Source organism: Dipodomys ordii, unplaced genomic scaffold (genome assembly GCF_000151885.1).
Source record: "Dipodomys ordii isolate 6190 unplaced genomic scaffold, Dord_2.0 Scaffold74, whole genome shotgun sequence".
Lineage (NCBI taxonomy): Eukaryota > Metazoa > Chordata > Mammalia > Rodentia > Heteromyidae > Dipodomys > Dipodomys ordii.
The window spans coordinates 689970-704917 of record NW_012267290.1 but is presented as its reverse complement, the minus strand read 5'-3'; the positions used below and the strand labels follow the sequence as shown (position 1 = coordinate 704917).

At 46.6% G+C, this 14948-nt stretch overlaps 2 protein-coding genes across 3 annotated transcripts in view; one reads left to right on the top strand and one right to left on the bottom strand.

The window, feature by feature from the left end:
- Elp3 (elongator acetyltransferase complex subunit 3) overlaps window positions 1-235 on the bottom strand; it is a 55311-nt gene extending 55076 nt beyond the window's left edge. The window contains exon 1 of the mRNA XM_013024264.1: window positions 154-235. Within this exon, the coding sequence (XP_012879718.1) occupies window positions 154-172 (19 nt within the window). The 5' untranslated portion in view covers window positions 173-235. The remainder of the gene's footprint in view (window positions 1-153) is intronic.
- A 152-nt stretch (window positions 236-387) lies between these two features.
- The window catches only part of Nuggc (nuclear GTPase, germinal center associated), a 40553-nt gene continuing 25992 nt past the window's right edge, over window positions 388-14948 (top strand). The window contains exons 1-5 of one of the 2 annotated variants that reach the window (XM_013024279.1): window positions 388-421; window positions 10109-10192; window positions 12790-12894; window positions 13445-13553; window positions 14652-14874. In XM_013024279.1, the coding sequence (XP_012879733.1) occupies window positions 10159-10192; window positions 12790-12894; window positions 13445-13553; window positions 14652-14874 (471 nt within the window). In that variant the 5' untranslated portion in view covers window positions 388-421; window positions 10109-10158. Of the gene's footprint in view, window positions 422-2618; window positions 2663-10108; window positions 10193-12789; window positions 12895-13444; window positions 13554-14651; window positions 14875-14948 lie in introns of those variants that run through there. The other variant, XM_013024280.1, reaches the window with a different exon arrangement.

The following is a 14948-nucleotide window of genomic DNA, read 5'->3' as shown; positions in this document are numbered from 1 at the left end:
CGGACTCGCGGGCGGAGCCGCTCGGACAAGGAACGGGGGGCGGGGGGCGGCCCGATCCCGGGGCTCCCGCGCGAGGCGCTGGGCTCGGTCTCTGAGCACCGGAGCCCCCACGGCCTGCTCCCCCAGTCCCCCCGCCCCGTCGCCCGTCCGCACCTTTGCGTTTCTGCCTCATCGCCGCGCCGCCGCTGCACAGGCGACCACGAAATCGGACGCAGACCGCGGAGCAAGTTGACGGCCGTAAAGCAACCCCGGAATGTCGTAAGAGCACGCCCACCGTACCGTAAAGCTCATCCCGGAAGTCGGCGCTCGAAGCCCCGCCCCTCCCCTCCCACCGGGACTGGGCACAGCCGCCGTCCTGTCCGGCTGCGCAGGTAGCAGGGTGTGCGGAATGGCGAGGGACCGGAAGCTCGACCCGGACGGTGTAAGTCATGGGGCTACATCTTCCCGGAGAGACCGCTGGAGGAAGGCTGAGGGAGAGCGTGGGGGCGGGACAGGCGGAATGCGTCACTTCCGGTGGCGGTGACCGACTCCTCATCCTGGGGACGGAGATCTGCGACCTGGCCCGAGCTGAGCCTGGAACGGGGCCGGGGTCAGAGGTCGGGGTCGGGGTCAGTCGGTCACCGTCGTCTCAGCCCCGCAGCTGACCCCCATGGGTAGCCGTCGTGGAGAATAACGGTTTCTCTCCCAAATAAACATCCACACAGAGTTCGCCGAGTTGGGAACCCGGACTTGGCTACTTGTTCTGGAACCTTCCCTGATCTCCCTTGTTTACGACCTTATTTACTTACTTGCGGATTGGGACCTCTTCGCACTCGTTTTGCCGTCAAGTGTTCCGTTATTGCCGTTCCGCTTCCATTCTTGAAGCCCCGAGTGCGCGCTCTTGCCGCCGGCGCTGAGGGCGCTGCCGACGGGCTTGGCGCTCCCTGGCCAGGGTGTGTGCTCTCTCTGTCCTGATGGCCGTGCTATTGCCGATGAACACACTTTATCTTCCCTGGAAAACATGTTAAGATAGGGCCAGCCGTGCTTGTTCCGTTGTTTTTCATTCTCTTCAGGGGACACTCAGTCTTGTCTCTGAATGCGACCCCAAAAGTCTATAGCTTTAAATATCATCTCTGTTCCTAGGTTTATAGTTTAACCCCGGCTTCTCCCCTATTTGACATCTTGTTAGATTTAGGTGTCAAATAGGCACCCCAAACTTAACATGTCTACAACAGAAATCTGTTTTTTCCTCCAAATCTAGTCTTTCCACACTTTCCTATATTGAATGATACCATTATGCATCTCATCACTTAGAAACCGGAGGGTGCTACAATTGCGATTTGCAATTGAAATGGTGACATTTAAACTAATATTTGATATGCCAATAATTAAAGAGAGGGCATTCAAGCAGAGCAACAGTGACAAGGTCTTAGGTTAAGAAGATTCCTGGTTTATTTAAGAAGGGAGGCCAGCATCAATGAGACAAAGCCTGTTAGAGGTCAGAGAAGTAATGAGGTAGTAGTGGACCTCATGTAAAAATGTTGTGCATTTAACCTTGGGCTTTTATCTAAGTAAGATCATGAGCTGTTGGCCTTTTAGCAGAGGAATTGTATGGCGTACAACTGTGTCTGTTTGCTGGGCTGTGGAGCGGTGGAAAGAAGCCGGGTGCTCACTGTGAAGGCTATTACTATAGCCTTGCTAGTAATTCCATTGATACACATTAGAAGTATTTGGAGAGCAGTGAGAAAAAAAAAAAAGTCCTAGGGCCTAGTCTATGTCCATCCTTACTAAATCAGAGGGCAAGGGCTAGAAGCCAGCCATTCTCATGTTTTTCAAATCCTTAGCTGTTTCCTCTATACAGCCAAGTTTTGGGAATCACCAAATAGGCCAAGAGATTATTATGTCTCAAATCAGGGTTGTAAACAGTGTTTAAAATCTGAATTGATTCCCCCACGGTATAACCCCTGTTATCACTGTATTTGATGTTGGTAAAATTTAGGGAGGGGAAGGGAAAAAACAAATTGTTTAAATAGGGATGCAAGTTGACCCATTGCAACAATAAGATGTACAAGATGCTATGTCAAAAAAACAAACTTTACAATTTAGGTGGGGGGGCGGGTGGGGGGGGCAAGTATAGTTGTGGAAATGGAAGAGAAGGGATGGTAGGGGGAAAACAAAGGAGAAGGCAACAATGTTTGATAAACGTATTCATTACCTTGCTCATGTAACTGTAACCCCTTCTCTGTACAGTATTTTCACAATAAAAAACTTACTTTAAAAATCTGAATTGATTTCGATAATTTCAACAAGACTTCCATCAGATGTGGGATATTGGAGAAGGACATCAACGATCCAGAGCGAGACCAAAAGTTTTGGGGGGCTGGAGGAATGTAGTTATCATTCATTGAAACAAGGAAGATGATGTGTGAAGTGGGGGTGGAGGTGAGCAGGGATCTATTTGAGATGTCCAGTAAGCGGTACAATTCTTGATAACCAGTCAAGAGTTAATTGGTATATGGGTGAAGTTAAACACCCAGGGTGAGAGTCCAAAAGCTAGGCCCTGGGGTATTCAATCATTAACCTTTGAAGATGAGAGGAGTCAGGGAGGCACTGGAGAAGCTGTATCAAAGGCTGTGGGAAGCAAACTGGAAGAATCTGGATACCTGGAGGCCGAGCGAGGAAAGTATGTGATTGGAGCCAGGTACTGATAATAACAAGAGAAAAATGAAGGTGGACTAGCCCAGGATCATTGGGTGTTCCTCACCACAACCTGAGGCAGTACAAGAGAACACACAAAGACAGATCTGGGGGAGACCAGGCTCCCAAGGCTCACTGGCACGTGGGCCCCGAGTTCCCACAAGCAAATGGGAGGTTACATGAATACATGCAAAAAGGAGAGCGTCTATCTTAAAATTACAATCAGAGCCCAAAACTGTTTGTGAGAGACATTGGTTCCCTTATTCGTTGAGACAAGAGACTGCAGCCCACGGACATCCACCTTATCTAGCCTTCAAGGTCACCAGCCCCAAGGAAGGGGGATGGCCTTACGGTCTCTTCGGTCTCTTCGCCTTCTCCAGGGCTGTCTGTTTTAACCCTTCCATGGCCAGCTCTCAGTGCTGACGAGACAGTGCTCCAACCTCTCAAATATTTCCCAGGTTTCACAGCTCAGCTTCAGAGTTCCCTACCATTGAGGACTGAGACAAGAACAATTTTGGGGAGTGGTAAGGGAGACAGCCTGACTGGAAGTGGATTTATGATTGATTAAGAGAAGATTGAGACTGCATTCCAACAACTCTCACTGAGATCACAGTGTGTGTCCATGAACACAAAAGTTTGTGTGCAGATGCAGATAATCTAGTGGAAGGTGAAAAGTTGAGAGGCGCATTCTCCTCTTAAGTCATGGGACACGGTGTGGAGGAGAGGAGATTAGCGTTGATGTGTGCATGGATGACACAGCTAAGAACAGCTAGCAGGAGAAGCAGTAACAATAAGGAGAGATGGCAGAGCTGCAGAACTTTGAACTGTGTCAGTGTTTTTAGCAAATTCAGTGGAAATTTATTCTGGAAGAGTGACCAAACTATCAGGCCAAATAGATCTGTTAGGTGTTCAGGAACACGTTTCAAGGACTGCTATGAAGAACCCAAGCAGCCTTGAAACTCCCAAAACCGGAGGAGGAATCAATGTGGTGTAGGGACAGGGATTAACCGGATCCCACCCATCAAACACAGGAACAGGGTCTCCAGCACAGGGCTCCTTTTCAAGAGAACACACCAAACAAACTAGAAACAATCAGAGCTTGGCACCAACAAGAAGATCCAAGCGTCTACAAGAGGGGAAGAATACCAAAAACTAATTTAATAACCAAGTGGTTTACTAGAGTTGCTTTCAATTAACAATAACTGTTGCAGCAAAGAAATGTCCAGCAGAGGGCGCGAGAGGTACATGGGATAAGAATATAAGGGGTAATTTTTGCGGAGAGAGATAAGATCCAGCACTGTGATCATCACGATCATTTTCAGTTTCTTGAACTTTATATTGGCTTTTTTTTTAATGGAATTTGAATTCAGGGACTCCCTCATGCTTGGTAGGCAGACTTTCTACTCCCAGACCAAGCCTCCAGCCTATTTTTTTTTTGCACTGGCTATTTTTGAGATAAGGTCTCCCACCTGGAATGCATATGGACTGCAATCTGCCCATTTTAGGTTTCCTGTTGTACCCAGGCTCCCATACACCATGGTGCTAGCTCTGTTAAGAAGGGGTCTTTTCATTTGCACATCCATATTGATTGCTACACTCTTCACAATAGCCAACTTGTGGAAACAGCCCAGATGCCCTACAATAGATGAGTGGATCAAAAAATTGTGGAACCTATACACAATGGAATTTTACACACACATTAGAAAGAATACAATTATGTCATTTGCAGGAAAGTGGATGGGCCTTGAAAAAATCATGTTAAGTGAAGTAAGCAAAGCTTAGAGAGACAAACAATGCATGTTTTCTCTCATGCAGAAGCTAGATCTAAAATACCAGGACACAATAAATTATACAGGTCTCTGGGCATTCACACACAGTGAGACCAAAAGTGGATACTCATAGGAGAAGAAGAGAAAGGCCCAGTGCCTCTGTGTGTCTAATCATACAAAAGAGCAGGTATCAAAATGAACTCCAGGAAATGAAAACAAGAGTTGTTTTTTCTTTTTTCTGTTTTTGTTTTTGTCCCTTTTTGTTCTGTTTGTTCCTTTATATGTCTTTGGGAGTTGAAGGGGAGGGACAAAGGGAAAACAAAGGCAGCAACTTACTGGACACTATGTTGAAAATGAACTATACAACTTGTGGGTGGAGAGGGGAGGGAAATACTGGGAGAGAGCAAAAGAAGGGGTGACATTGCCCAAAAAGAAAAGTACTCTTTACCTGACTTACATAGCTGCAAACCTCTATACATCACCTTTATAATAACAACAACACATTTAAAAGCAAGGGTCTTTTGAACTTTTCTATCCAGGATGACTTTGAACTGTAATCCTCTCACGTTCAGCCCCCCAAGTAGCTAGGATTATAGGAATGAGCCACCAGTGCCAAGCTAAATTTCTTTAAAATTAGATTTGCCTTGTCATGGATTTCCAGGTGGTAGGTTAGTTTACATCACCATCTCCTGTCTTCCATTTCTCTCAGCCATGTCTCACTTCAGGAAGTTTGAGAAACAGCTCTTTATCTTTCTTAAAGGTGGGGCATTTTTCTGACTGGTTCAGGCTGCCATCTGCTTGCAGCAAGAGATCAGAAAGAAGCATGATCTCCAGTCAATCACAGTTCACGTGCAAGGAGGAAATAGCCTGTCTCAGTATCTGAGGAGAGGATGTGGAGATTGCCGGGGATGACAAGTGAGTTTCACTTCTGCTCCAGCCACTGAGGTTGAAAACCCCTCACGTTTTCAGCTCCACACCTTGTACTAAGGCAGAGAAGCTGCTGTCCTTCTCCCTTGTGGACTCCTGGAACCGAAGCAGGAAAAACATTTTCTTTTCTTTTTATTGACACCTGGTAAGTTTCTATTATGTAATTTAGATTATAATTTGTGTTTGATACCGTTTGAAAATAGACTTCTGAGAAAGGTTTTAGGTTGAAGAAAGGACTTGTGAAATTCATTCAGAGTAAACTCATACAATTTGCTCATTTTGCTTTTGCATTAGGGTGGTACATTTCGTTGTAAGAAATAAACCAATTAAGGGTGCATGATTATTAGCTGAAGTGTAAGCTTTATTCAGGGTTCTTCGTTTGTTTCTCACAGATTTCTATTCTAGGATATCAGACAGGATGCCAAGTTATCTGTAGTTCTGGTGTCTACAGGTTGTTTGTAACATCTTCGTGACTCACCTTGCTTTTGCTGATCTTGACAATTTGGGGGGTACTGGTCAAGTGTGTGTAGGATTCCTTCTACTGGCTTTTGCCAGATGTTTTCTCATGATTAGACTGGAGTTATGATGGGAGGAAGATCACACTGCGTTGAGGTTGTCTACCTTCACCACGATTTATGATGGGTTTGACCTTGGTCACTTGGTTGAGGTAGCACTTGGCAAATAACTTTGTTTTGTCTGTTTTTTTATTGTAAATACACTGTACAGAGGGGTTACAGTTACAGGAGTAAGGTAATGAGTCCATTGCTACCCCCTCCTTTGTTGTCCCTACTATCCCTGTCTGTTTTGGTTTGTTTGAGACAATGTCTTGTCCTGTAGCCAATGCTGGCTTAGAACTCCTGATGCCCCTTCCTTAGTCTCCCAAGTGCTGAGATTCCAGGCTGTGTCACCATGCCTGGCCTCCATGTAATTCTTTTTTCTTCCTAAGTTTCATCCTGAACTCCCTGGGAGAAGTCCTATAAAGGCACACTTAAGGAGTGAAGAGTCACGTTCCCCTCCTCATAGGCAGACAATCTTTCTAAATCCATGGACTTCTTCTGCCTGGGTGGGTGTCGTGGATGCTCCCAGTGTAATTTCTCCATGAGCTGCAGCTATACCACATCCAAGCCCAGATTGCTATGTGTCAGTACTTTTGTTGGCCATTGTATACAGTTGGTTTAGTAAGTGAAAGTACATGAACTTTACTCTGACCCTGAAGGAAATCCAAACCACTACCCACATTCTAGAATTCAGTGAACAAATCTCTGACCTTAAGGTGCTTTTATTTTTGCTGTTGTTTCTGTTATGCAGGGTGGGGTTTGGCTAGTGCTTTTACCACTTGGGCCATGCCACAGCCCTTTTCCTTTTGCTGTTTTTCCTCTCATTTAAGGCTCCTCGTGGATGACAGGGAAGGACTACTGCACCCCGTCTTTTACTGATTGAGATGAGATCTCCCGAATTTTTTGCCTAGCCTGGCCTCAAACCATAATCTTCCTGATCTCTGCCTCTTGAGGAGCTAGGATTACAAGTATGAGCACTATGCCCAACCATTCTTGCTTTTTTTTAAAAGAGTTTTAATTGTTATTATAAAGGTGATGTCCAGAGGGGTTACAGGTAAAAAGTACAATTCAGGTAAAGAGTACATTTAAAGACAGGTAAAGAGTAAGTCAGGTAAAGAGTGCATTTCTTCTTGGGCCATGGCCCCCTTCCCATGCTCTCTCCCAATTTTTCTCTCCCATCCTTATCTACAGTTATATAATTTGTTTTCTACATAGTGTCCAGTGAGTATTGTTGCTGCATTGTTCACTCCCAAAGACATAAAACAAACAGAACAAAAAAGGAAGAAAACAAAAACAGCTAAAAAGAAAAAAATACAGGGTGCTGGTGGACACATCTGTAATCCTAGCTACTCAGGAGGCTGAGATCTGAGGATTGCAGTCAAAGCCAGCCCTGATAGGAAAGTCCGTGAGGCTCTTATCTCCAATAAGCCACTCAGAAAACTGGAAGTGGTGCTGTGGCTCAAGTGGTAGAGCCCAACCTTGAGCTGAAGAGCTGAGGGACAGTGCCCAGGCCCAGAGTTCAAGCCCCATCACCGACAAAAAAAAATAGAAAAAAGAAAAAAACTCTTGTTACCATTTCCTGGAGTTCATTTCGATAAATAATTTTTTGTATGACCAGATGCACATAGGCATTACATCTCTGTCTTCCTCTCCTAAGAGTGTCCTCTTTTGGTCTCACTGGTGTGAATGCCTAGAAACCTGTATAATTTATTACGTCCCAGTATTTTAGGTCTAACTTCCATGAGAGAATGCATGCGTCGTCTGTCTTTGAGCTTTTCTTATTTCATTTAACATGATTTGTTCTAGGTCCATCCATTTCCCTGCAAATGTCCACCTATTCTAAATACTTTTAAAATGAACTTTGATCCACAGCCTTCATAGTCTGTGTCTGCGTGGTGTTCATGCTTATTAATTTGGTCAATCAGTTATTTTGGGATTCATCTGGTCCATTGTTCTTGCTGGAATTTGAATCCTAGAGCATAAGTTATCCTGAAGGTGCACAGACATTTGTCCTTTGGTAGGCTACTTGTTTGCTTTTGATTCCACTGTTCACTGATGATAGAATGCCCACATTTCATGTGACAATGGCTTGTTGAGCTAGTATCTTCAGAAGACAGAGCTCTGTGTTAATTCCTTATTCTGCATCTAAAGTCATTACCATGCATTACTGCATGCTTTCCGAGACATCGCTCTACCTACCTCATTCTCTCCTCACCTAGGTTTTGATGTGGTTTGGCATTGCCAACTGAGCATTTCAAGCAAGAAGGTGTTCATGGGATTTAGTGCTCTCATTGACTACCGACTTCCCTGATGAGCGTGTCAGGTAGCATCATGGGGTTTAGGGATTCAGCTGGTCCATGCTGTTAGGAGATGGCACCAACAGTATATCCAAACTTCTCTAGTGGCAGAAAACATGTTTCAAGAAAGCATTTTGGAGCAAGTTGTTAGAGAATTTATTCCAAGAATCCCACTGAATGCCTGAAATGACAGGGTTTGTTTTTGTTTTTTTATTTTGGTGCCATATCAGGGCTTGAACTCAGGGCCTGGGCACTGTCTCTTAGCTTTTTTTGCTCAAGGCTGGTACTTAATCATTTGAGTAAACAGCTCCATTTCTGGTGTTTTGGAGATCAGAGTCTCACGCACTTTCCTTTGACTTTGAATCAGATCTCAGCCTCCTGAGTAGCTAGGATTATAGGATGAGCCACTGATGCCTGACTTGAAATGACAGTTATGTACCCCACATCTATTCTGCTCAATTTATAAGGTTTAGTTGATAAATTAGGCACAGTAAGATATTAACAGCAACAACAGGTGATAAAATATAGAACCATAGGGGGTGTGGGTTGGGCTGAGCGTGAACTACAGGAGAGAAGGAGAGGTGGACCTCTGTGCCGAAAGCTGAGATCTCACACCACCTGTGTTCCTGTCACCTTCAACCAACGCCTCCTGGCACAGATACCATTCTGCCCATTCAAATCTGCAAACCAAACTAAGAATGAGAGACCGTTTAACTGCCACGTTGTGATTTGATTTGGGGTTCGTGTGCCAGCGAATCATGGTCTTCCTCACTTGGAGTCAGTGAAGGCTGACAGGTCAGGAGGGTTTTGCATATATGAGACAGGCCAGCGACTCTGTTTGAAATGCATGGTTGAAGACACCCAACAGAAACAACAGATAGAGAGCGCGGACACTCTGGGGGCTCCCCACATTCTCCTATGTGTATGGGGGGGAGGTAAGGAAGCTCTGGGGTTGTGAGGGCCTGGCTCCATCTCCATGCCATGTCCTGCTTGCCAGCGGCCTGGCTTCCTTTGGACGTGTCCCTCCTCCCCACACTCGGCAGATGCTCCATGATTCATGGCGGCAAATAGCTCTAGTCCGGTGCCCTGTTGAAGTGGAGATGGGGTGTGAGGAAGGTGAGAGAACATAGTTACTGCACCTTTCCCTCCCTGTGCAGTAACCAGCAATGGAACTCCAACCCTGGGGAGAGAACTTGCTGGGGCTAAATAGCCCTGGCACAGGCTTCAGGTCTCATCTGACCGGAAGGCAACAACAGTGCCTAAAGTAGGCAGGCTCTATATGTATATAACATTCACAGCTCTGCTCACCAGAGCTACCCGCATTTCAGAATGGGTTATCTTTAAGACCTCAGACCAATCAGATTAAACTTCCATAAATAAAATATTAACTATTGTATTAAATATTAAATATGAATGAACCAGGGCCCAGGTCCAGAGTCCAAGCCCCATGACCGACAAAAAGAAAAGAAAAAAAAAAAGAACCAGTGTTCACATCTTGATCTTCATCACATTTAAGTCAACAAGTAGTCCATGGGGTATTGGGAGGAACCCAATGCTAAGTGAGAATGAGCTGGGCATGGTCGCACACCTTTGGGATCCCAGCCACTGGGGAGGTCTAGGTCTAGGTCTAGATCTTGAGTTCTAGGCCAGCCCAAGGAAAGATCCACACACCCTACCTCAGAAGCAAAATGGCTGGGACCACAGCTCAAGTGGTGAAAGCAACATTCCGAGCACATCCGAAGCCCTGGGTTCTACCTCACGCTCCACTCTGTGCTTTGTAAAAGCAGATGGAGACCTAGTAGGGGAAACAAAGCACCCGTTTTTGCTTTTTGTATTTTTAACGTACGCCGCGTTGCCTCTTGTGCTTTGCATGTCTTTTCAGGCTGGTTGCAGTGGGTAAGAGCAGGGGTTCACGAAGAGGAACTGGCAGAGATGGAGGAGTTAGTGGATCTGGAGCAATCTTCAGGTAACATCCTTGCAGTGACCTTCCCTGGTTGGGAGAAACAGTACTGGTGACTATTACCTGATCAAGAGGCAGAGACTACAACCATCCTCATCATCCCTGGCTGTTTCTTCATGTCCAGAGTCAGTAGTAAACATGGTACCTATTTAACCAACTAACCAGTATTTTCACAATCAGACGAGCCATTTTGACAAAGAGTTCTGTGGGGTGTCTTGCCTTTGCTTTGGGTTCTAGAAAATCAATGTGGGCTCTCTGAAGTCCGTGTTGATTAGGTAAGTTCCTTGGGATGGTGTCAGGTGTCTTTCCTTAAAAAGGGACACCTACTCCTATGGAGCATCTCCACGGAGGGTGAGTCTGCTGAGAATCAAGGTGGGTGACCTTCCTCCCTGGTTGGCAAAGAAAGGGCCTTTCCCAGGAAGATGGCAGAGGCTTTCCCCCAGGTGTGGAGAAGCAGAGCACAGCACATCCTTAGTGTTTTGTGTGTTGATGAAAAGCTTCTTCATTTTCTTGGTAGAGGGGAGGAGTGTTCCAGGTCACAGAGTTTAGGGCCAGTACCCGTTCATGGCTGGACACACAAACACAAAGAACTGTGACTTCAAGGTCCCTGGGGCTGTGTTTATTGCTGAGGAATGGGACCCTTTACTTGGTTGACAGTGATTTCTCTAAGCAAGGGACTGAATCAGCCTTGAAGCTGCAACCTTGGTCGGGCTGTTGGGGCTCAGTGTTCAAAAGTGACACCTAGTGGCAGCAGGAAGCAACAGAAGCTGTCGACTGTTTGTCCTGTCTGGACCAAGCCTTCTGCTCTTCATAGGATGATTAGTGGACAATACTGAGAAAGGCAAATGGAGACCTGAACAGTTAAAGAGCATAGTAAAGGTTATGATATACATTCAGGCAAACACATTCTGAGTGCAATATACCTATAGGTGGTAAGTCTCCTTTCCGAGTGTTTTTTTCATTTTGGCAACTGAGGAGAGAGTTTTAAACTCTGCTGCACTACCTGTATTCCTACTTTTTAGTTTAGTTTATTATGTTAATTGCTAATTCTTACAAGGCTGAAACATGTGCCCTGTATTTCTGTGTTTTTCCTTAGTTGTTGTTCTTAGATATGGCTTAAAGATTATGCAAACATGGTTTACGGGAGGGTTCCCAAGTGACAAAGTAGACATCCTTTTACATTCTTTCCATGGACGAGTCCCAGGTTCTGAAATCCGTTCTGGAACATGATCAGAATGCTCAGCCTGTAGCTGGCCCAAGTGCCTGAGTAGCATGCTCTTTTTTTCTCTGCCTCTTCCTCTCCAGCTCCAGCCACGGAGCCAGAAACCATTTGCTCTTTAGTTCCAACACAGACCTGTCTGTCAGCCAGGGCAGATTCTTCCAGCTGAGCTTCAGTCCGTTCCTGAGATAGAAGGGTTTTAAATGCCTGTCCTCTCGACCATCACTGTGTGCAGGAGGGAGCAGGGCTTCATGCTTTGTCCCCTAGGTGGCTCTGCCTTAGGATCCCCGCGGGGGTGGGAACTGACCTTAGACCACAGCCGAATCTTGGCTGGAAGAAACAAGGCTGAGCAGAGAGGAAGACCCCCATCTGGAGCTCAGGGGCGGAGCCTGGCCCTTCTGCTCAGCTCCACTCTGAGCCCAAGTGACTCTGTCTCTCTGGCTCCTCAAGGAAGATGACCTCCATTTTAGAGCCTCAAGTCCTTTCATATGAGCCCAGGGTATTATGGCTCATAGAGCTTGATTCTTCAGTCCCACCCCAAAGCCATTTCCTAAGGCACAAACCAGCCCTAGGAACACAGGGCCCTAGGTCAGGACCATTTAACAACCTTCACCCTAAGGACCATGCCGCAGTTCCTTTACAGCCAGGTGAACATCAGTGAGGGGTGGTGGCTAACACTCATCCAAAACACAGCGTTGGAGCCATCCCTTTCACTCCCTAACCAAAGGAAAGCATTTAAGTGACTGAATGACTGCAGAACTATGAACACCTCCTTCTCATGGCTTCTGATTCTTGCCAGTGTAAGGGAGAAGCTGCTAATATCTAGGCAGAGAAGAAGAGAAAGTCCCTCACTTCATCTTTGAAAGGCATCCATCCTATTGGATACCCTCCAAAACTTTGATAATTGTTCTATCAGGGATCTCTTGCTATAGATGAAGCATCTGTGGCTTCAGAGGAGAAGTTATTTGGCCCAATGACATGGCTCATTCTCCCCTCTGTCCCACTGTGGGTCCCGTTCTTCATCTGAGAAAGCCCGTCTTTTCTCCACACTTACCACTGTGCTTGGATTTTTCTGCCCACAGTCAGTTGATTTCCCGACAGTTGGTATTTGGTGGGAAAAAAAAAAGCCATCTTGGCTTCCAAGGACTTGCAAATACAGACTTTCATCTGAGGGTGAAATGTAGGTTGGACTCTACATTTTGGAACCAAATGCGTAGAGCGGCTGCAAAACTGGGACGAGCCCACGGGGCCGTTTTCCAAATGAATTTCTGGGCAGATGAGGCTACAGGGTCCTCTATGGCCCTTGGAGTTTGTGTATTAACAGTTGCGAGGCAAAGAAACTGTCCCCCACTTATCATTTTATACAACCTCTGTGCATCTCTAGTTGATGACAACCTATGTAAAGAACCAATGAAGAAAAGACGTCGGTCAGATCGAGACCAGCACTTGCGGGCCTTTCCCACCATGGAGCAGAGTGCCCTAAAGGAATGTAAGTGCGAGACCAAGGCAGTGATCGCTTCCCTGTGGCTCTGTCATCCACAAATCTGGCTGAAATGCCCAGAGGAGACACTTCACATCAGAAGCTGGACGGAAGCATCTCCAGCGGAACCCGTTCCCCCAAGTCTCTGCAGACATAGGCCACTGATCTCCAGGCTGCTCTCAGTTGGGATAGTGGGAGAGTGGTGAGCAAAGCGGCCTCTTTTGGAGCAGAACGAGGGCTGTGCGGACGATTGCTTTGGTGCTCTCGTGGGCCTCGATATCTTTGCATTTTGTTCTTTCTATGGTCACAGAAGGGAGACCCTCAGAGGGGCACAGCCTGTGGCCTCTGTAAAATGACCTCTGTTCTGAGGTGGCGTGGGGCAGGCTGGCTCCTGGATGTGGTCAGAACGGACGCTGCAGTCTCTGAGCAGCGCTCATCTCCAAGCCCCCCCCATTCCTTTGTTCCTTTCTTGGCACCACTCAGTGCACCCCTCCTTTGCTTACATAGCACTCGATCCCTGCCGGGTACATCGCAGGTAATACAGTTCTGTGGATTCCAGATGAAAAATTGGAGTCACGGACCCGAAGGGTTTTGAGTAACACGTACCAGAAACTGATTCAGTCTGTCTTCCTGGACGACAGCATCCCTAATGGAGTCAAGTATCTCATGTAAGTCTGAATGCCCAACGCCAGCGACCCGCCTTGGGTGATTGTGGGTACCCAGTGTCCGTGCCCCCCAAGCCCCTGCCAAGAGAAGGAGTTTGCAGTGGTAAAGTAAGAAAGGACAGCAGAGAAGCCTCGTAGAGGAGCCATTATTGTGACCACTGGATGTCCTTACAGACATCCAGGATTCTGGTGGTGGTGGTGGCAGTGGTGTGTGTGTGTGTGTGTGTGTGTGTGTGTGTGTGTGTGTGTGTGTGCTGGGATGAAACCCAGGGCTTCCTGCTTAGGAGGCAGTCCCTCTACAGCTGAGTTACATACCCGCCCATCAGCTTCTTTCATGTTTTCAACACCCTTATAAAATAGGCGCTATTACATCAATCCTATCTTACTGAAATTGAGCCTCAGAGAAGCTAAGACATGGAACAAAGTCACACAGTGGTAGAAGTGAAAGGGCTTTAAATCTGACCCAGGTTTTGCAACTCTTCAGTCCCCCCCTTTTTTTGCCAGTCTTGGGACTTGAACTCAAGGCCTCAGTGCTGTCCTTCAGCCTCTTTGTGTTCAAGGCTAGTGCTCTACCACTTGAGCCACAGCACTTCTTCTGGCTTTTTGTAAGTAGTTTATTGGAGCTAATAGTCTCACAGAGTTTCCTGCCCAGGCTGGCTTTGAACAGAGATCCTCAGATCTCAGCCTCCTGAGCAGCTAGGATGACAGGCGTGAGCCACTGGTGCCCGGCCAGTCCCTAACTTTTTATGCCAAGCCAATTTGAAAGGATTGAGCGAAGGCCCTAGCTGCTTCTTCACAACAGCCTCTGGGTGGCCGCTCATGCTACTCTACCTCTGCATAAGTTTTTATTTAGGAACAGAAATGTTCATTTTCTATAGAACACAAACAAGGATGCTTCTAAAGAATTACCTTTACCAAGTAGGTGAGCACAGTCTCCTTTGCTTTCCAGGCCAACTCTGTGTGGTTAAAGGGGTCCGTATGCCCCCTTGACAAAGACTTGAAGGGGTGAGGCAACTTGCCCAAGACTCCAATTCAGAACCTTTACATCCCATTCTCGCATTCATCCTTCCTCATTTAATGTTCACTTAAAACTTGATACAGAAACAGGCTCCTTGCCTTGATTGAAAAACCGTCATTGGACCCGATTTACATTGGGTTATTGGGAAGTACTGGGGCTGGAAAGAGCTCCCTGATCAACGCCATCATCCAGAAAGCCATGTTTCTACCAGTGTCTGGAGAAAGCATTTGCACTTCGTGTATTGTGCAAGTGAGCTCAGGATGCTGTGCGCGGTATGAGGCCAAAATCCACCTCCTGTCTGACCAGGTAAGTCCCTCCCTCCCTCCCTCCCTCCTTCCTTCCTTCCTTCCTTCCTTCCTTCCTTCCTTCCTTCCTTCCTT